This window comes from Cebus imitator, unplaced genomic scaffold (genome assembly GCF_001604975.1).
Source record: "Cebus imitator isolate Cc_AM_T3 unplaced genomic scaffold, Cebus_imitator-1.0 Scaffold177, whole genome shotgun sequence".
Classification (NCBI taxonomy): Eukaryota; Metazoa; Chordata; class Mammalia; order Primates; family Cebidae; genus Cebus; species Cebus imitator.
In genome coordinates this window covers 792,716-815,590 of record NW_016107492.1, presented here as the reverse complement: position 1 = coordinate 815,590, position 22,875 = coordinate 792,716, and the positions used below count along the sequence as shown (strand labels likewise).

General features: G+C 37.0%; 1 protein-coding gene across 10 annotated transcripts in view; it reads right to left on the bottom strand.

Annotated features, from left to right (window-relative positions):
* Positions 1-22,875, bottom strand: part of FAM13A (family with sequence similarity 13 member A) — a 390,503-nt gene that overhangs the window by 23,471 nt on the left and 344,157 nt on the right. For all 10 annotated transcript variants that reach the window (XM_017545084.2, XM_017545082.2, XM_017545085.2 and 7 more), the window contains 3 exons: positions 16,289-16,365; positions 15,866-15,908; positions 7,462-7,609 (listed from right to left, as the gene is read on the bottom strand). In XM_017545084.2, the coding sequence (XP_017400573.1) occupies positions 7,462-7,609; positions 15,866-15,908; positions 16,289-16,365 (268 nt within the window). The remainder of the gene's footprint in view (positions 1-7,461; positions 7,610-15,865; positions 15,909-16,288; positions 16,366-22,875) is intronic.

The following is a 22,875-nucleotide window of genomic DNA, read 5'->3' as shown; positions in this document are numbered from 1 at the left end:
GAAAATGTGTTGGCAGGGAGGATATTTGGCATCGCAGCTGTACATCCTTTACTGAAACAACTGAGGAGGAAAGCCAAGGAACCACATCAATCTTGAGAGAGCCTATGTATTTAGGAGTTGATAACTTCCCTTGATGTCATCCAGTAAGCTGTTTTGTGTGCTTCTGCTTAGTGTGTTGGGATTAGCACATTTAAGATGCATGCTTTGTGCTTGAAATTTCAGAAGCTGCTCAAGACTCCAGTTAGAGTGAGATGCATTCGTAAATTAGCCAACAGAGGAAAAAGAACACCTTACAAAGGGCAAATCTGGACAAATCAGTTGAGGTAATCTGCTACAAAAAAGTAACATACTCAGCACAAAATCTTGATCTGTCATTTAGGGAGGGAAGAGGGCAACTGTTTATTTCTATTTACTTCAAGACTTACCTCAATGGGTTCCTTTCCTCATAACAACAAAAAAAAAATCCCATCTAAAAGATTTAAAAAGTAGATGTCAGAAGATATAACGTATTTCGTTTGTAATGTTTGCATTATAAAATTAGTTATGCTTTAAAGTTACTTGTAGATTACTGTGTTTACACAAGGCTGGAATTCAGCCATGATCTTACTTTCTAGGATTCCTAGACTTTGAATCACAGAACAGTTGCTCCTCTAACTATCATACTATAAAATGTGCAAAAACTATCTTAAATAAGTGTTTTTTAAGGCTTCTATTTAAAAAGATATTAAAACCATAGACTTACAGCTGGGTGTGACTTCATACCTCAACTAATCTTGTGATTTCTCCATCCCAGCTGCACATTAAAGTCACACAGGGAAGCATAAATGACTACCAGCACACAGGTCCTCACATCATCCAAGTCAACAATATTTAGGTGAGGGCCCAGATACATGCCCCTCACACAAACATGAGTTTAAAAGCTGTTCAAGTGATGCTCTTGTGCAGCCAGGCTTCAGGACGATTGATCCAACCCAGCAGATGACAGACAAGAAAACAGAAACCCCAAGAGCTGGGACTAGAAGCTAAGTCTCCTGACTTCCAGAGCAGTGCTTCAACTTAGAATGTGCCAAGTGCTTCTATAAGAGTGGCAACTTTCTGAAATTTCTGTAGACCTCACAGAATAATAGGGAAGATAAGCACATTCATTAAAATTAACCTTATATGAAATGAGGTCCATAGGTTGTCAAAATGTAAAGAGAACTAGGTTATCTGGAAACGCAGACAAAAATACAAATATTTTGAGAAATGAAAGCAGTGTTAAAGATTGATTCTTATCTGTTGAGGCTCAAGAAGTGGCAGAGAACATGCTGGTAGATATGCGTGGCTAAAGCCAGAGACGAACAGGAGGTGTTTCATCATTTGTACTAACACTATCGGTCTGCCCCTCCTAAGTGGTAGGTCAGAACCACCAACATGGAAGAATAAAAAATGCACTGAGAGGTGATGTAAGGGCGGGGGGGTGTGGAAAGCAACCCCTAGAAAAAATAAAACATGTCAGCTGCAGAAAACGGAACTATTAAACTGCCATGATATTTCATAAGGCAGAAGTAATTCTGCAAGGACTAAAACCCAGGAGGGGGAAAGGGTTAAGATGGCTTGAACAGTAATGCAGCAGGCAGTAAGCTCACCGCAGAGTGGCAAAGGGGCAAAGCGACTGGGGGCAGGGCACGAAGCTTTTCTCGGGACAGAGGGCTTTGGCAAAGCGAAGTCTGGTGTTGATATTGGCATATGGGTGTGCTGCTTAGTTTGACATTTCTACTCAGAAAAACTGAGTTTAAAAGGTGTTACTTTACATCCTGAAGCTCTTTAATGTGTTAGAATCTAGAAGAATATCTCCTTAAAAATGTTACAACTGCTCTGTAAGTTTTCAACCAGGTGGTCTCTGTGTATAAAAAATTTTACTTTAAGAGTGTGTGATAAGATAAACTGTGATCTTGACTTCACTATGAAATGCTAATCAAGGAACTATTCAATAATCATGCTTTGATGCTCTGTGGCTAATGACAGGGCCGTCCATCGGTTTTCTTGTTTGTTAACACAGCTTTATTTTGTGGCTTTATTCTTGACTGATCGCTTTACTGACCGGGAGACCAAGTGTGTCCTTTTCCTAGTGTCTCCAGTAGTGTATGGGAAATACACAGCTGGAGCAATTCCAGCTTACCAGTGATATTTTCTCCCAAAGCATATACTTAGGGTGAATGAATTCACTTATTTTAAAATAAGAAATGTAAGACTATATGAATTTCAACCTTAATAAATAGGTACGTTTCATCATTAGTCTGCATGTAGAACAGAAGTGAAAGTTTTCTCATGTGTGCAACACAAAATGTTTACATGATTCTCTTCTCTCTTTTCTGTTATTCTGTCGTCTTATAATTTAAGGCTTCTACTCAAAATGACATGTAATACACAGTTCAATATAACTAAGGAATCAATAAAACTGTTCCCCATTTTAGTTCAAAATGATCTAAAAGCATTATCTACAAGGCTCCTGTTTTGATAGTTGGCACTCAACTACAACAACAATGAAGAACTAAGTAAGAGCAGTGTGACAGACAATAGGTCCGACTGCACTGCCTGCCTAGAGAGCCGGTTTTGAGGATGTATCACGGACCATTCCCAGTTGCTACTTTGGGAAATATTTCATATTTTAACTAGTAACTCTAGAGCAGGGAAAGAGACAGGGATGCTGCAAGAGAATTATTCAAAAAGAAAAACAGGAGGGGTGTGAGGCTTCACACTGGACTGTTTTGCTAAACCAACACATACAATAAATGCATTTTCAAATGTAGACCAAAATTCCTTGTGCACAGTTAGTTTTGCTTTGAGTCATGTGTCTTGCCACAATGAACTCTGGACATAAGTATGACATGCCTCTCTATTAAAAATTAATCCACCCCGGTCAGTTGACATCGCAGCGGGTCGGAAATAACAGATAAAAGCTGCACGTTTGCTACTGAAGTAATAAAAAAAAAAAGGCCCTGGGGGAGTTCCAATTCAGACACTATAGCACACATGGATATAACAGAAATTTTCTGTAGAAACAGGGAACATATCTCTGAATAATGCTAACATGGTCACTGGGACATAGCTACTCTCTGCTTCGCTGGCTGGATCCACTTACCATGCAAAAGAAAACTGGTTATTGAGATGATTTATTTCTCAGAAATCTGCACAGAATTAAGGGGGCTGATGTTTTCCACATTTCCTTTCCAACTATATTATTTAGAGCCATTACTCCTCGGCAAGATGTAACCATCTTTCTGCTCAGCTGAGCTAGGAGGTAACTGCACATCCCAGATATAGAAAGACATAAACCTCACGGTGGAGGCTCTTTACTGGAAGAATTTTATAAAATATTCTTTAGTGTTCCAAAATTTAACTTTAGAACAATGGTAGTCCTATCAAATTGTTCAACCAATCTTGTAAACTATCAGAAAGAACCAGAGTGGTCAGCTTTATCAATCACAAATTTAATCTTTACATTTCATGTATCTGCTTTGTCCCTGTTTGCAAAGTTAATAAGCAAGCTATTTAAATCATTAATAAATATGTGGAACAGGATAGGGCTGAGGACTTTTTACCTGATGAGAACACCCCCATTTGAGTTGACTTTGATCCATTTATCTGCACATTTAGGAACAGTTGCTTAATCAGTTACTAATTCACTACCCTACCTGTCTTCTCTCCCACTTCTCTGACAAGGCTGTCACTAAGGTCCTGTCAAAGGCTCTGCTGAGGTCTTTTCAAAAGCACCATTTCCCTAATCTAGAGTCTAGTACTAATATTATCAAAGAAAGAAAGGAGGTTGGTGTGACATGGTTAATCCTTAGTAAATCTGTAGAGGACCTAGTAATCACTGATTCCTCTTGTGTTCAGAGCTGTCCATGGCCATTTGGTAAACTGCGCTCTGGTTTCAAAGAAGGCAAACTTAGTCTGATTCTTCTTGAAACTATACTTGGAAACATTTATGGAAGATAAAACTAAGACTCACATAGTGCCTACTATGTGCCCATACTGTGCTGAACACTTAGCATATTTTAGCTCATTTAATCCTTGCAATAAACTTATCAAGTAGATACTATTGTATCTACTCTTCATTATTAGGTACTGTTACCATCCTGCTTAAAGATGGGGAAATTAAGGTGAAAACCTAGACATGTTTACCAACTTGCTGCAAAGCTGATAAGCAGCAGAGCCAGGGTCCGAACCCAGGGAATCTGGCTCTTAACCACTTTGATCTATTTCCTGTAAGGATATAAAACTGGCATTGTTTAGAAAGAGGCATAAGGTAGAAGTGAGGAGACTTTTGCCTTGAACCATCATTTTGCTTCTTTTGCCTCAATTGTCTTATCTGTATAGTAGGAAGGCTCAAGTGGAAGATCTTTTAAGATCTCTTGCTTTTCTACGATACTTTTAAAGAATTTCCTTTCCAGTTATTTCCAATAAGTAGTAACTGATGAACTGGATATATGAAATACCCTATGCCGTTTTTAAAATACCACCCATCTCTTGATTTTTTTGAAGTGGGGTATTGCCAGGCTGCCCAGGCTGTTTTTGAGCTCCTGGGCTCAAATGATCCTCTTGCTTCAACCCCTAAGTAGCTGGGACTACAGGCGAATACAACCATGCCCAGCTTAAAATGCCCCTTTAAGTTTAATTCCATCAGGACCTACTGAATAGAGTAGCTGAGTGCTTAAGCTCCAGTACTTACACAAGGAGTATCCTCAAATCAACATAATTGGCTGCTTGGGAACATTCTAATTATGCAACTCTGAAGAACTTTAAAACACAGAGTACTACATAAAATTTGTGTATTCATTTAACTCTGGAGATTGAAAATTCTAGTAATAGTCATGTGGATAAATCAAATAATGTGTCCTAAAACAGCTATATATATTTTAAAAACATAGTTTGCTTAGTATTTGCCAATAAGCATGAACAGACTTGGATCCTACATTCACTTTGCGAAGGTCCCATTCTACATAGCTTATGGAATCTATTTAGTAGTTTTATTTCCCTTTCTGTTTCCTTGTTAGTGAGCCTCAGAAACCAATGAACATCATTTCTGTGTGGACGGGCAGTACTTAGTGAACAGCCTGCTGGTGCTCGCCTCTGCAGTAAGTATTGCCTGACATTTTACAATTCTATATTAATGAGAATATGAGCTATGGTATGGGGATGGGAAGGAGCAATCACACCGAAAAAGAGGGGATGGTAGCTTGAAGACTGGTGATGGGGTCCTGTATGTGGATGCTGGTTCACATGGTTTTTGGTAATTATGACTCTCATTTATATATTTTGTTGCACCGGCTTCACATTCACAAATTAGTGCAAAGTCTATTCCTTACTGGAAAGACACTATTTTGTTTCTTACTTTAGCTTTTAGAAAAGTGATATGTTAGTGATCAGACTTATTACTCTCATTTTATGCAAAAATTTCTTTGATTATAGTTATAGCTATATTAATGCTATAATGTAACCTAGAAAGTTATAATAAGTATATAATCTTTAAAATAAGATCACTGAAAGCAGTAACCAAATGATCAGAATAGCCTTGATGTGAACCCACGTAGATTTTAAAGATATGTACATTCAATGACAAACACAGTAACTGGCAAAACAAAAACAAAACAAGTTAAAGCAAGTGATTTCAAAAATTACTTGAAATATACAATTTACTTTCCCAAGCCTATTGAAATGCAATGCATTTTTTTCCCAATAACCTTTTAAAAATATACATCTAGATTTCTAAAATAAAACATTGGTTCCTTCAATTATCTGAAAGAAAACTTTTTATGTTAATAAAATAGTTTTAAGGAAACTATAAACTGGTTTTCTCAGTCACTCTGAAGAGTATTTTCAGCTTTATATTAGCCTTATTTAAGTGGCTGGGAGAAACGATACATTTATGACTAACCAAGATAAAAATAATCAAACTGAGTCCATTTCAGGAGGAAGAAAAAAAATGTGGCTAATTTGAATTTTAACCAAAAATTCTAGTTTTTTTATAGAGCTTTATGGCAGACTATATGACTAAGACTCACATGTAACATTTATTTTTTGATTATTGCATTTTTCTTTTATTTGGGTAACAGTGACTACTATGGGACTTTTTGTGGGGGATGGGGACACAGGTTGTTTTTAATGTACGAATTAAAAACTAATGTGATTATTTCAAAGTACTCAAAAATGAAAGAACAGAAAGGTACTCAGGAATATATAACTTAAATTAAAAATTAAACAACCCTGCATTTTGTTGCTGAGTGAATGCATTTTGAGCTGAAAATAGCTGAAAAAATTGCTAATCCACTGCCGAATTATATAAAAAGAACTAAAACAGGTTTCTTAGATTTCAAGGACAGGGAACTAGAATAAAAAAACAGTGTGTTTTCACTAAAGCCCTGGATACCAGAAGCATAGTGGGGTTTACTCTTTTTCACCTGGTGGTCTTCTCAGATCTTCTCCTGATCCTTTATCTAAGGTCATTAACATAACTTCTTGGTTAAAAAAAAAAAAAAGAGAAAGGAAAGGGGGTAGGGAGAGAAGACAAGGAGATCCAGGTGCTGAAACGGGACTGATTTTTCACAGCTGTGACCCCCCGGGAAGTCATTGTGTTAAGTCATCCTGCCGTATTGAAATCAGGTGCACAATTTTTCCCTCCTCGAAGCCTCCACGCACATACTATATAGAGGTAGACTGGCATTTGTTTTGGATCCACGTTGGTATGTGTCTGGATGTAGACACATGGATCATGAAAGGATAAGCAGCTTGATAAAACTGCTGCAATATCCTCCCTGAAACACAGTTTTGACAAGGATACTCTCTTCTTCCTCGCAAGTACATTTCTAATGTTTTCACCAAAAGTCTCTAGAAAGAAAACAATCTAAAGCACTGTATTACAGGCTTTCAGGAAGATGCACGTATTCACTGTTCCTTTTGATAAGCAATTCCCTTACATTTGCTAACCTGAAATAAAATCTATCCATAAAAACAAACGTAGACACAAAGCAAACCAAAACGGCGTTCTTGAAAAATGGGAAGATTTAATGAAAGGCAGGTGGCTGGCATGCAGCAGTGGGAAGATCGCGCTACAGAAGGTAGAAATCCTAAAAGCACACAGGTTCCCTATTACTCTCCTTGGTACTATGAGGGGGAAAAGACATGCACAGATCAGTACTCCTGGTGAGTTACAAAGAAAAAAAAAAAAAAAGGCCTGCAAGGTGACACTATGATAAAGGGCAAGCCTATTTCCTTCCTTAGATTGCAACTACCCTCAGCAACATTTACCCTGAGGTATTCCTATGCCAGGTCAAGGATTTTCAGTCATTTAGAAATGCTGTTACTTCTGCATGCATAGCTCTCTCTCTCACCCACACTCTCATATGGTTACATGCCTCTCATTTGTGCTTATTTATCTATGCTTTTCTGATAGTAAATCATCCTATCAAACGACCCTACCTTCCCAGTTCTTCTCATCACACAATGCAGTCAGGTCCAACTGGGGCACTTCGGAGACAAAGCTCTCTTGCTGGTCACCGGCATCTTGATTCCTTTGCTGTCTGGTGTCAGATAGGCTGGGATGCTCCTGGATCTTCATTGTGGGGCTCTGCAAAAACAGCACAATGTACCCAAATACCTACTGCTCACCCAAAACCCAAAGACGGCTGCAGCAATTCCACTCCTTTAGGAGAAAACCTCCCAAGCCATAGCTGCCAAGGCATCCAGCACAGAAATACAAATCATGGCTTGATGCCCCCCGGATCCTAGCTGGCCACTTGCATGCAAAAAGCAACTGTCCATCTGTGCTCCTTTAACTTTCCTCAGGCTGCTTTTCCCGATGACTGCAGGCAGCTGACAGTCTCGGTGATTACTGATTGGGGCCAGGAATGAGGGAAAGGAGTTTAGTGTTTTCTTAAAGGAGTATGGATCTCCAGACTGTAAACAACAACAAGGAAAACCGGGCGACTGCTGTTGCTAAGGCTGTAGCAGCAACATGGTGTCTTTCGCAGGTGGACTTCTTTGCCCCTTAGGTAAACAGTCCTGCAAGCCAGGAACAGAGGCTGTGTACGCGAAAGCTCCCCTGCTGGCCCTGGCTGCTTAGATCAATTAAACGGGGCTAGCTGCACATTCCCAGATTTCCTGTGGTTGTTTTCTCACTGAGTATTGGGAGAACAGACTATTTATGGAGGAGCTCTGGGTATTAAAGCATTGTTGCGCAAATTCAAACAGCACAGGGGTTTGGCGTCTCATCTCAGCTAGCAGTAAAGAATACGGACTCTGGAAATGAGCCAAAATTACACAGGGAGCAATTTTTTTTAAAGTAAAAAGTCAAGAGCTGGCAAGTCAGTGATGCATAATTCATGCCTTACAAATAGGCAACTGTCACTTGTTTTTCTACTATTCATCTACTCTGAATATTAAATACTTGGCTACACTTGGTTTTGCTTATTGGTGGCACCCACATTAGGCTAGGACCTCTGAGGGATGCAGAAATCCTCCCCAAAAGGCTGATATTCAAGTTAATAATTTTATGTTTAAACAAATTGCGCTGGAATTCTTTTTTTTTTTTTTTTTACCTTGCTCTCTGGGCCATCTGTAAACTCAACCATTGTCACTCTTCCCTGTCTCATACAATTATAAACAAAAGTGTTTATGAAACAGTTGGCTTACAAATGTATTCCTTAAGTAGCACAGATCTGTACAAAAGATTTTCTTTAGGATTAACTAGAAATGTATTTGGGCAAATATACTATCATTAAATGAAAACATTAAAAACATCTGGAAATCATAAGTGATTTCATTAATGTAAGAGAAACGTTCCGATGCTTAAAATAAAGCACAACTTAAGATTTCCAGCCACTTTTAATAGCTATCCAACCTACTTTGAAATCATTTGGGAACAGCCAGGGCTTTTTATGATTATATTTCCGTTAAATGATGCATGGAGACTGATATTTTCTTCACATTTGAGATAAAATGAAATATCATCAATCAGGTCATGATGAGCTACTAAAGTCTTATAGAAATGCCAAGTAAATCTGGAGCTTTAAGATACTTTTAAAATGCTGTCTGTTTACTGGGGAAAAAAAACAGATTAGGCATTTATGTCACAAAAAGTATTTTTCCCTTGAGCCAAAGCCTAAGCGGACCAGAGACAAATGCCCAAATGGCAGTTCTCAGCTTTTCACGTTACAAAGCCACTCAGTTACCAATCGTGTGTGTGCCTGGGTTGAGGGGGATGGGGGTTCAGGCAGGAGGAAGCAAAAGAGTGAGAATATGCATATATGCATACAGCAACTCAGCATTTTCTCAACAAAGATTTATAATGCTTATTACATTTACAGGCATCAAAAAAAGAATACCAGAAATATGATTTTAAAGTATCATATTTCCTTCATAAGGAATACACATCGAGTCATTTAAACCATAATGCCATAGAGAGGACAAGAGTTTGGCTTACAGGCAGACCTGGGTTTGAAGGGTGGCTCTGACATTTACTAGCCTGGTGCCCTAGCTGACTTGCTTCCCTTCTCTAAGCCTCTATTACCTAACCTTTAAAATGGCATTAGTGATACCAATTTTGCAAAGTTCTTTGGAAGATCTGTCAGAAGGTATGAAAGACCCCCAGCATGGTGTCTGGGGCAGGAGAGACACAAATGGAAGCCATCATTCTTTCTCTGCTACTATTTGACACCATGTGACAACAAATGAGTGAAACACTGGCACACCTCAAAATTGCTAGAGAGGGGAACAGGAGACAAGGCAAAGACAATTGCAATTTGAGGGGAAGCATACTACAACAAAGGATGGAAGACGGCGTTGAATATATTATGAAAAAGTACGAGTGAAAAGAGCCACTGGTGTATCCGTCATGAATCAGCAACAGAAATTTTGATTTGGTGGCAGATAGGTGTGGGCTAGAGGGATGAGGGAAGACAGCTCATCACACAGAAGGAAGGAGGAGTAACAAGTGCACATGTAGGTGTGAGAGCATGGCACGCTTGGTCACAGCAAGAGTTTCAGGGTGACCAGCCCTTAGGACAGGAAGGGGGAATGGCAGATGACAAGGGTGTCAGCTAAGTAGACGCTGGACTGTGAAAGGCCTCATATGCTGGGCTAAATATTATATACTCAATAAATATTATTTCATAATAGTGCTGCCTATTATGTCAGGTGCTAGAGATACAAATACAAAACTTATTCATTCAAAAGAAATGATTTTTCAGTACCTGCTATTTGCTAGTTTTTTCACACACTGGGGAAACTATGGTGGACAAAATAAAATCCCTGTCCTAATGAGTCTTACAGAGAAGACAGTTAATCAACCAAAAACTGTTAAGGCTCTGGAGAAAAATAAAGCAAGGCAAGAGGGATGTTGGTGGTAGTGGTTGAGGCCTCTATTTTATATTTAGTGGTCAGGGACAGTCACTGGGATAAAGTGACAGGAAGTGAGAAAGTGGGCCATTTGTGGAAAGAACATTCCAGGAAGAAAGAAGACAAGTGCAAAGGCCCTGAGGCATGGTCAGTTTTTCTGTGTTTCAGGAATAGTACAGAGGTCACTGTTTTTGGAATCTTGCAGAGGACAGCCAGAGCCACCATAAACAGAAGGTGAAGATGCGTCACATATAATGAGGCATTAGGTCATTCACACATAGACCTATGTCAACTTACATGAGGTACACTTCCTGGCTGATTTGTGGCACAGCAGTGGAGAGAGCCCTCCTACACAAACCTACACCAACTGCCACAGCCCCGGACACACTAAGCCCAGCACGCGCTAACCGCATGTGGAAATGCACATGCAGGTTGGCCCTATCCTGCTGTGCTCCCATCAATCCCTGAGGCTGCTGTCTTACATGCCCGAGTCCCAACTTTTGGCCCTGCTGGTCTATGAACCTGACAGAGTTGCCTTGCCTGGGGTTGCAGACTGCTGATGGTTTTCTGTACATGTGGGTGCTGGGGATGCTGTCCTATGTCCTACGGCCCATGGTGAAGTTCTTCAGGCTCCATAAACACTAGCATAAAAACTGCTCTGCCTTCAAATGGTAGCCTAGTCTCGGTACAGCATCTTGCCCAGTTGCTCCACGCTCTCTAATAGGGCTCTTTAGATAGTATTGCAAAGATTATCATTTGTCTATATCTCCCACTAGGTCATTAAGTTTAAAACGTCAAAGGCATTCTGAAATATCAAAATATTTTTGGTTTCAACTTTTGTTATTTACATGTCTAATATCTTCTGTTAAATCAGAAAGTAAGTAAATTATTTTCACAATTTTCAGCTCCAAGATCCTCGTACTGTGATGTCATACACTAAACATTGTCAAAAAGGCTGCATTAGATGAAAACACACCACGTGTATTGAAACAAATTGTTAGGCTCGTAGGTGAGACAATATAGTATGGCATATTAGGATGGGTTTTGGAGGCAGAGACTCACGTTTAGATAGCAGCTTTTCTAGCTGCAAGACTTTCAGTTAGTAAACTTCTTTAAACTTTTGCTTTTTTTTCTCTCTCTAATACAGGAACAAGACTTTGTAAGGTCTGTGAGAGTTAAAATGAAAAAACGTGTATAAAACAGCCTACAGAAACTGTAAACAATGCTGTTTCCATTATACCCTTCCTCCCTTTCCCATTCACTTTTTCATACCTTTGGCAAGTGTTTACTGAACACATACTGTGTCCCTGGTGCTGGAATTTAGTAGCAAGCAAGATAAAGGATTTAGTGCAGAAGGGAGACACTGAACATAAAAGTGCCAAGTATCCTGTATGTTATAAGAGAAATACAGGATGCTATGGGGTAAATATGAAGACAGCTCACCTCTCCTGGGGCCTCGGGTAACATTTCACATTCAGGTCAAGAAGCCATTAATTATGAAGCTATCAGTCTAATCTTTGCCAAGACTTGTCCCTGTCTAGCTGCACGTACCTTTTTCTATCCCAAGACTTTATTTGACTCTGCTTTTTCTCTGGTTTCAAATAGTTGGTGAATTTTTGTTTTATTCCTTCTTTGGCCCTGCACAGGATATAGTTAAGTGGCCTAATAGTTTATCAGAGCCAGGAATGACAATATCAGAGAGTACACTAATGCAGTTTGCACAGGAAGAAACTACAGTATTAACAGAAGAACTACACAGAACCATAAACATTTGTTTGGCCTGACAATAAAGAAAAGTGGATATAAATTTTCAAAATCCATGTGAACTGCAAAGCTTCATTAGCCTTTGACTATTGGATGGATTTGGAAGACCATTTGAAGTAAATAGAGCTTTTTAACTTTTCTGGTTATAATATTAAAATAAAGTCCTAAAGCTTCCATGAAAACAATGAAGTCAAAATAATAGTCCTCCATTTCATAAATACTTTTCAGAAGTTCGCTTTTTCAGGTCAAATAAAAGCCTGTACTTAAGATCTTGTGATACTAATATTAATTCTCAGTCCTGATTGAAAAGCCTTGTCTTCTCTTCTTCTTTCTCTCTTCTCTTTTTCGTTTCCTTGTTTTTGGCAGGATAAGAAATATGGAACTAGTCTTTTTTTAAATTATGAATGTCTTGTTTGTTATCAAAGGTATGCTTCTAAGCTCTCTTAAGCAGTAGGCTTAGAAAGCATAAAGAATGTAAAAATATTTTGAAAGAACTTAACACTTCACTGACCTTAGAATTCTGACATAAAATGATCTCTCCCAGATAATGTAATTCCTTCACATGTAGTTAATAATTCTTACTTGTTTTGACTTCTCAACAGAGATTCATTGTAAGGTTTTAGTTTTAATATTCCGGATTTTATAGAGAAGCATAAAATATTTTCATCATAGAAAATAACTGATCAGAAGGGATTAAATTAAAGCATAAACTCCCTTGGAAACAGAACTCTGAAAATCTGTAATTTCAGGGATATCTTTTAGAATCTAGAAATTGCGAATTTTAAGGATGACCTCTCTTCTGGATGCTTGTAGTTTGTTAAAAGGGTTGAAAAATAAACAAAAGAACAAAGACTCTAGATTCTGCATGCCCAGTGCGCCTGGCTCTTCCTTATGTTATCTCATTTCATATCACCCAGATAGATATTTTATTAAAATGTCAGCCTTTCTGAACCTACTTGAAGAAACTGTACTTTAATTTTGGACATTTCAAAGTGACTCTTAACTTTTTTTCTCACTGCTAGTGAGTCACTAAACAAACTTTAATCCAAACCACATAAGGAACTCTTATGAAACAGAAATGGGTAACTCTGATTGACTAATGCTCATCTGAGATCTTAGGAGAAACTTTTTGGATAAGACTAGTTGCATAATTAAAAGAAATTAAGAAGACATGAAACAAAGGAATAAGTCCATGTTCACTTTCAACACACAACTTCAGACAAACACATTTAAGGCTGCAAATTGATTATTTAAAAATGGAGTCACAGTTGTAAGTTCATTTGTCTTTGAGCGGCAGGTCTAAGAGAAGCCTCTGCCTGTCTCTCTAAAGAGCATTTCTGAGGCTGAAAACAAATGTTCCTCATTCTAATGGAAATATTTGTCCAAAAAAAAAAAAAGGAAAAAAATCACCTTTCCCCAAGAGCTGTCATATGCTATGTTATCTTATATGAATCTGAGAGTTTACGAGGATAATTTTAAATGAGAATATTAATAAGCATGAAATTTGTCTTAATGGAAAACAAAATTAGAAATATTACAATATATATTCAATAGTGGGCATGTAAAATCTGACATCTCAATCTTATGCAATGAAACATGAAACAAAATAAATACTAAACAGAACTCTAAGATGAGTAACCAAAGTATAGACTTATTTTTCATGACTGAAAATTAAAGATTATTGATGTTTTTACTAAAAAACCAGATTAACTATTGAGTGGTATAAGTTTTAGGAAGTACTACATATATTAAAAAGTAGTAAGTAACAAACTTCTACAAAATGGAAAACAGCTCTTTTCACTGTCTTACATGGATAATAACAAGATAAGTTTCTTTTAGTGAAAAGCACATGCTTTCACAGGTAGAAATCACCCCAATCTTGTGGAGTGATGTCTCATTTTTCTCCTTTGGTGCAGCTGTGATAGAAAGGTGACATAGAGAGCTCAGTCTAGATTTTAGTTCACCTCCTAATTTTATCTCCTAACTGAAACCATCGTGATGACAATGATTATTATTAGTGAATGCCTCAGCAGTGCCAGCAGTGGCACTGGGCACTGACTGCTAGTTGCACATGGGTAACACACATAAGAAGCGGACCTGGAACATGGAAGAAGGATGTGAGATTGTTTCCCCATGATTCATCCCCTGCCCTGGGAGCTGTCCACGAAAGACTAAGGCAGATTGAGTTCAGTTTAATTTGCCATTTAGTTTGTGTGCCACTTGGAATTTATGAGTTAATGCTATGAAGTCCATCCACAAAGGTTACTTTTATTTATACTTTTATCTCACAAAACATAACAGGCATCAAAGGAAAGAACTGGGGAGACCTCTCCAGGAGACTGGCAAAGCGATTTTCTTTATAACCATATTAGATAGCAGATGAGTAGGTGCTTGCTGTGAGCAGAGGAAGATGGCAGTGAAAGGGTAAAAACATAAAAAAACAAACACAACACGACACTCTCATGGGGAAACACGATCTTTAAAAAGATGCCTAGAGACAAGGAAAGAATGTCAGCTTGTTGTCTGGGTCCCAAGAAGGAAGCATAAATGACTTGGAAATAGATGAAAAAAGTGGCTCAGAAGCTGTGAGGTCAGAAAGAGGAAGCATTCCTCTCTTATTATTTGGCTAAGTTACCGGGTGAAGAAGTATATATATGACAAGAATACAAGAGATATGCGGAGTCTACAGCATTAGTGTGTGTTCGGGTGTTTGGGGAATGGGGGTTAATTTCTAGCAGTTTTATACATAATTTTTTTTTATGAGAATACAATTTTCTAAGAGGGTCCATAGCTTTCTGATTTTTAATCTGCTATGCTATAAAACTCCATGGGGAATATACCAGCTGTAATTAAATCTCAGCTCCTAGCACAGTTCCTGTACCTAGCAGGATTTAATATATGTTGTTGAATAAATCCATCAGTGAATTAGGTCAGTGCCCAACAGAGATGAAAAATTATTGGGTTAGAGGGAATGTTCTCTTTATATCAAGAGTCAGAATTTAAGAGGAGGTTAAGAAAAACTTTAATTCTGGAAAAGCAAAACGGATAAGATTGAAGGTGGAGTTGGAAGTATTTGGAGGTTGAATACACATACATGAATTAAAAATGATGCTCAGCAGACTGAATGGAAGCTGGAGTTGCAAGCAAGAGAAACCAAACACTTAGGTTAGCATGGTGACGCCTGAGAGGACAAGTGGGAGGTCAGGAAAGTAAAAGAAACTTGAAGTTACAGATGACATAAGGGAGATGAGAGACTTTTTTCTCCACTGTTTATTTTAAATGAGGGAGGAAACTCAGCAAACAAATTGGATTAAGTAACTCCAAGTGAATTTATGTGAATTTGAAGATTCCTGACCTAATCCTTGTGACTAAGACTCACTACCTATATATTTCAATCACTTAAAAAATGCATCAAATTGTGGAAAATAAAACCAGTAGCGTTGGGTTTTTGTTTTGTTTTACTGTATAGAAAATATAAAGAGAAATCCCTATGCTATTAAAATTTATCATCATAACCAAAACAAAGTAATTCACAAGGAAAATAATGGAGTTCTTATGATTTCTCAAGGAATCTGTAAGTCTTGGTATTTGCCTTTCTAATCAATCACAGTCCTATTAATTTATCTCATATCCTTTATTGACAGACTAATATTTCAGAGGTATACTCAAGGGCTGTATATGAACAGCCCCATCATAGTCTTACTTTTACTTGTTAGCTACTCACCTCGAGATGCTGACTGTGTCCACCATCTTTTTCATTTTCTTTGCTATAAATAACAGCAATAACAAAAAATCATAAAATACTTGTTTCATAACAGTGTTTTTCATCCATTGGTATTATGATTTTATTTTAAAAGTATGTTGAGTAGCTCTAAACCAAACACTTATAAAATTCAAAAACAAAACAAAAGATTAATCAAAACAAAGCAAAACTGGAAACACAAATAAACATGACTATAGTTATTTGCCTTCAATACCACTGTGATAGATTTTCTATTGTAAGCATTTTCTTTGCTATAAAATATTGTTGGTAAACATATAGTCCTTTAATTCCATTCTTTTTAGTTCTTATAATTCACATTGCATTACATGAAAATAACATTTTCTTGCCCTTGGAAACAATATGAGGAGAAAATTCTAAAATTACCTTTCATCAGACATCCTTTCAAAATCATCAGGTCCAGTTCTCTCCTGAGATCCTATGGAATTGAGACTTTCCATATTCTGTAACAGAACCATTATTGATTGCCCAATAAGAATGGTAAGACATATGCAATGCAGATCCCCTTTTCTTTAAAATAGAAAAATCAAATAATATATATAAACTAATTCCAGTCCTCATATTTTTTATCTTTGTTTAAAATAGTAAAATTATGACAGTTTATTATATCATGCTTGCACAGAATTGTATATTGAACTTTATTATTCCTTTAACAAAGATATGTGATAGCATCGTAGAAATGGTCATGGTGGCCTATAATGTCTCTCTTAGGTATTACCCACATTGCATAGCGAAATAGCAAAACCCAGATTGTTAGAAAATCAGGGTGGCCCTGACTTAGAATCAAGGAATCTGACTCTGACCTTGAATCTAATCAGAAAATGATGTAACATTTACTCTTTCTCTCTCTCTCTCTCTCTCTCTCTCTATATATATATATATATATATATATGTTTAAAAACATATATATACATATGCACACATACACCTTTATATATATTCAGTGTATATTGATAAGATTGAAGGTGGAGTATACACATGTATGTATATATACGTATATACATATATGCACGTGTGTGCGCGCACACACACACACACACACACACTCAATGTATAATGCCAAGATGATCTAGAGTGACATGTTGCTAATACCTAAGCTGTAACATACCTATAAACAGAGACGAAAATTTGAGAACCTTTCTTTCTGCAATATTTAATGTTAATTTTTATATTAGCTAAGATGGAAAAAATAAAAACAGAAAACCTACTTTGAATAGTATGCATTTTAGGCTGACCAGGTGGGCTTACTGCTTACCAGGAGGCATATAAGTACGATTTTTTTGACTGCCTTTGTGAATATAGCCAATGCTTTCTAAATATAATTCAGATGACTGGCACAGAAAAAGTAAGCCATTTCCTTGAAGGAAGATTGCAAATAAGCAAAGAAGGGTATATCTGAATTCAGTAAACTCAAAAACATAACTGCCTTGGAAATTTGGACCTGAATTTTGTTGAACTCAGATTTATATCTGCATTAAAAGGATATTAAGAATAATCCACTTATCCTGTATCATCAAAGTAAATTATATATATGGAAGTAACATATGTTCATCTACGTATCAGTAACATCCCATTATAATAAAAAACGCTTTACTAAGTAAATCTAATTAATGTTCACAATAATTCCATGAAATTGGCATTTACAACCATCTCCACAAAATAAACACATAATTAGGGTAGAAAACTAATTTTTGACTTGGTAGATAGCTGTATTATTTTCCGTTTATGTTGGTTTGGCCAATTTGCCTGGAATTCTCAGTTTGACACCCTGGGCTCCATCAAAGAATAGAAATGAAGGGAGATAACATAACATAATAGTTATGATGGTGGCTGTAAATCAGAACTCCTAATTCAAGTTCCACCGTTTGGCAACTGTATGACCCTACTTGAGCCTTAATTTCCTCATCTGGAAAATGAAGGTAGCAGCAATAGTTAACATAGGGTGGCCAGGAAGATTAAATACTAAATAAAGTACTAGAATAATGCCTGGCACATTTAACGAATATTATTAGTAATTGTTGATGTTATTGTTTCTGAAGCTATAATATCTCCACGGAAAATATTTTACTGTTTTTTGTTCACAGTTAAGACATTGTTCCAAGAACAGGAAATACAGTGTTTGTGTCTGCCATTAGAATATTAAGTATCAACTTACACACTTAGATAATTTTAGAATGGATCTGAGAAATTAAAAATTATAACATTCAATTATATTTATACCTCTAAAGTCTGAGTTAGAAGAGGTCTTTATAAAATGGTTCCCATTAAATCAAGAATAATTGCTCTTATTACCTGAATGTGACTTTCCTGATAAAGGGGGATATATCTATGACAAAGAATCTTAGTTCTCACTGGTAATTTTCAATAGATTATCAAAATCTTTAGTGTAAGATCTAGTGCAATAGTATTAGGTTTTCCTAAAGCTCTGAAACATGAATTTCAAAGTAAAGCACAATCCCCTATCTTCAGATCATTTCACAATAGTGCCAATGAAATGATACATTCATAATTACATGTAAATGACTATTTCCAAAGAACTAAACAGTTTCAGATCAAGGCTAAGAAATATTCAGATCCTTCCTGTAGGAGACAGCTTAAAAGAAAAAAATAAATAACATAAAAAAGAAATAGAAAGAAAAAGAGTGAAGAGAAAATAAGCCATAATAGCATTATCTAAATTTAGAGCCGGGTGCGGTGGCTCAAGCCTGTAATCCCAGCACTTTGGGAGGCCGAGGCGGGTGGATCACAAGGTCAAGAAATCGAGACCATCCTGGTCAACATGGTGAAATCCCGTCTCTACTAAAAATACAAAACATTAGCTGGGCGTGGTGTCGCGTGCCTGTAGTCCCAGCTACTCAGGAGGCTGAGGCAGTAGAATTGCCTGAACCCAGGTGGCGGAGGTTGCGGTGAGCCGAGATCGTGCCATTGCACTCCAGCCTGGGTAACAAGAGTGAAACTCCATCTCAAATAAATAAATAAATAAATAAATAAATAAATGAATGAATGAATGAATTTAGAGATATTTCGGTTAGAAGCTGTTAGAAGACTTTTTTTTTTTTTTTTTTTTTTTTTTAATTAAAAAGAAAAAAAAAATTTTTTTTTTTTTTTTTTTTTTTTTTAACTAAACAGAGGAACAAAAATATAATTGATACAGGTGTTAGGAACTACAGAATAAAGTTAGTTAGGTCACACAATAGAAAGCTTTGCAAAAAGCAGTTGTGAGATGTGAGAAAGCTTAGTGGATCTCCAGGGTTAAAACAAGTATCAACTTCTTCAACTCCCTCCCTACCACTTTTTACACGTTTTATCAATAGGTTTAAGAACTCTTCAACGATTTGAGGTTTTGTAGATGTAATTCACAAAGGCTGATTTTTAATATCGTTTAATATTCTGCTCTAAGGTTTTTCAATAATTCTAATTGTAATGTTATTTCTGTACACATTTGAGACTGCTGAATATTCATTGTCTGGTTTCACTAAAACAACATGCAAGTACACAGTGTTCCTTTCCTAAGGTAGCTGGGTTGCACCTATACCTCTTGGAAATGGAACATCTGAAGAAGATTACAACTGAAAAAGCAATGTTTTCCGAATGAAACTAACAAGGGTAGTAGATACCTATGAGTACAGTAACAAAACTATATATTGCCATGGGCACAAAACGTTTTATAGATTCTAATTTGTATTCTTTGTCTTGGGGTTAGGGAGGAATGATTAAGATAAAGAAGTAGATCAGTAGTCTCTCTACTTCACTAAGATGAGGGAAGTGAAAAATGTAATGTACAGGTTAAAATAATGCTGAAATGCAGAATGTTTTTGAGAAGTATGCCATTGGACCTTCAAATGTGCTCCAGCTACTAACAGTACTTGTCTTACAAGAAAATATTGAGTCATTGTCTTTTGAAGGCTTTACACTGTTTTATGTCCCAAATACATCTCTACAAGGTGTGGTAAAAGAGTAGTCCATTAATGTTCTCATTGATTAGAGGTTGAAGTAATAGAATGCTTGTGAAAATGTTTTATTGTATTAATTTTTAATTCCTCGTCTAAATTTAGGATATTTTAAAGGTAATAGGTAATTTTCAAAAAACAGCAAAGAACAGATTGTGACTTTAATTTAATAAAATTGCTTCTTGCATTGTAATTTTTTTTCAACCAGATAAATCCTAGTTTATAATCCATAAAATTCTGGTTCATATAAGTTCTATCAGTGACTTTCAAATCACAGATTCACTATGACATAGTTTATTTTGATAATTTTGGGGTGTCAGAGGAACTGAATTTTAAAGACCATTCTCCTTAATTAGAAAGATAACCTCAAGTCTAAAAGAGCAAAATCCTTGATAAAATTTCATTTGAGATTGTGGAATTTATTTTTAATTCTTTTTCTTTCTCCCTTTCTGTGTTGGCGTTGAAAGCTAGGCTCAAAACCTGTCTGACCACTGACTGAAGCACTTGAAAACACTTGGAACAAAAACAAATTCATCTTCTAAAACTGTAAAATACTGACAGAGCCTTAATAGAGGACACATGCACAAATGCCTCTCTTGATATATAAACAGCTCAATCTGAAGGCTACAGGAATGCTGTTAGTCAAAACAGGCTCATTATTCTAACCTTGAGCTCTAAGAGAAGGAGAACAGAGTCTCGTTAAGAAAGGAATAAGGGCATGTTGAAATTCCTTTTTGTACCCTTTTGTACATTTTATGTTTTATTGCTCAAAATTGTATAAGCTCATTCATATTCAAAAAGAACTACTGATATCATGAAAGACGCCTATGAAAGAGTTTGCTAGCTGTCCACCCAAACCCACACTACGCTTCTTCCACCATAATAAAATAGCTATGTGCCCAGCAACAGTACATTTCCCAGCCTCTCCTGTGATCAGATACAACCATGTGACTAACTTCTCTCCAATGGGATGTGAAAAGTGATATATGTGGCTTCCAGACCTGGCCAATACAATGCTTCACCAGGTACAGATGCTCCTCAACTTACTGTGGAGGTTATATCCCAATAAACTCATGGTAATTAGAAGACATCATAAGCCAAAAATACATTTAGTACACCTAACCTACTAAACAGCATAGCTTAGCCTAGCCTAAACATGCTTAGAACACTTACATTAGCCTACAGTTGGGCAAAATCATCTAACAGAAAGCCCATTTATAATAAAGTGTTGAATATTTCATGTAATTTATGGAATACTATACTTACTGAAAGTAAAAAAACAGAGGGTTTTATGGATATTTGAAGTATGGCTTCCATTGAATATATATAGCCTTCTTTCCTTACTGAATAGTACACAAAGGAAAGGAATCCTAAATGTGTATATAAACATGAAGAGACTGATATAAGTTAGAGAAGAATATTCACTTCTTAGACGAAGGGTAGGTTGTGGTTAGAACACAAAGATAGACCTTTGGTGTTATGCAAAGTAGGGAAAAGCTGTTGGAATTCTTGACGAAATAGTCTTTAGATCAAAGTGATTTATGATCATACCACTCCAGTTGTCCATTAGGTTCCCTCCCCATCAGTGACTCAAGAACACTGCTCCTACAATGGATCTCTCTTGCATCGTCATCTCCCCCTCTCTATTGGCTTGTCTTATACAAATATTCTGTAACATCACTGCCTTCTAAAAACTCTTCCTATTGTATTCTATTCAGCTGCTATCTCATTTTTCTTCACCCCTGTAGGGCAAAATCTGTCCAAAGACTTTCCATACTTGTAGTATCCAACTCATTTCCTCTTAGGCTTTCTTGAACCCATTTAATCAGGTTCTTCCTGCCTCTTCCCAGCAAAATAGCTCCCATCAAGGTAGCTGTGGGTTAGCTAGACATATGTGAAATATCACTCCATATTCCGATTTCTTTCTTTCGATTTTCTCTGGACCTAAATCTAATGAGGCTCTTGCCTCCACGCTGCACTGGAGATTGGCAGCAGCTCCTTCTTAGACACTTTGGGTGCTGCCTTCCCATCAGCTTACCCCCTACATGTGGGTATATCTCAGGGCTTAGTCCTTGGACCCTTTCTTTTTATCCCTTGTACTCAGTCTCTTGGTGTCAGCTTATCCACTCTCAAGCTTTTTATACCAACTGTGTGCCAAAGACTTCCAAAATTTTTATTTCATCTTTCCGTTGACCTCCAGATTAATACATCTAACTGCCTACTTAAATTCGTTACTAGATTATGTGAATTATTTTACTTTAATCCTTATCCATTTCTCATCACCCCATGCATTATACTTAATGCCATTTCCAGACTGATCTTTTCATAAGGTATGTTACAAAATGGCTTCTTTCCCCTCTCAATCCTCTGTGGCTCCTCATCATGCCTGAGATAAATGCTGAAGTCCTAAAAATGGCTATGAAGGCTTAGGTGGTCAGGACCTCTGCTGCATCTCTGACCTCATCCACAATGCTCCTCTCAATTCTGTTCTAACCATGGATGCCACCTCTTGCCCATCCTCAAAGGTTCAGCATGCAGCTCCCTCTGCCTGGATTTTCTCTCCCCAGATATCCTGATGGCTCTTTCCCTCACCTCCTTTAGCTCTGCACAAGCATCATTTTTAGTGAGGCCTGACTTGAATGTCCTCTCTACGAAAGTGATCCTTTACCTCTTCCCACTTTCCATCCTCTTTACTCTGCCTTATTTCTCTCCACAGCATGTACTGCCATCTGACTAGATATTTCTTTTTTATGTATCTCATTTTACAAAAATGTAAACTTCAGGAAGGCAGACTGTGTGTCTGTTTTTATCACACTGTGTCCTTAGTGTTGAAAATACTGTTTGTCATACAGTTAGTTGTGTGATTGAAAGAATAAATAATCTTAAGTCAGTGGTTCACACTATTGGGCTTTTTTACATTATATATGACACCACCCAGAAAATCATGCTCATGTAGTTTTTGACAGGAGTTCTCGCTGAGTTGTGTTACACTGAAAACAACAG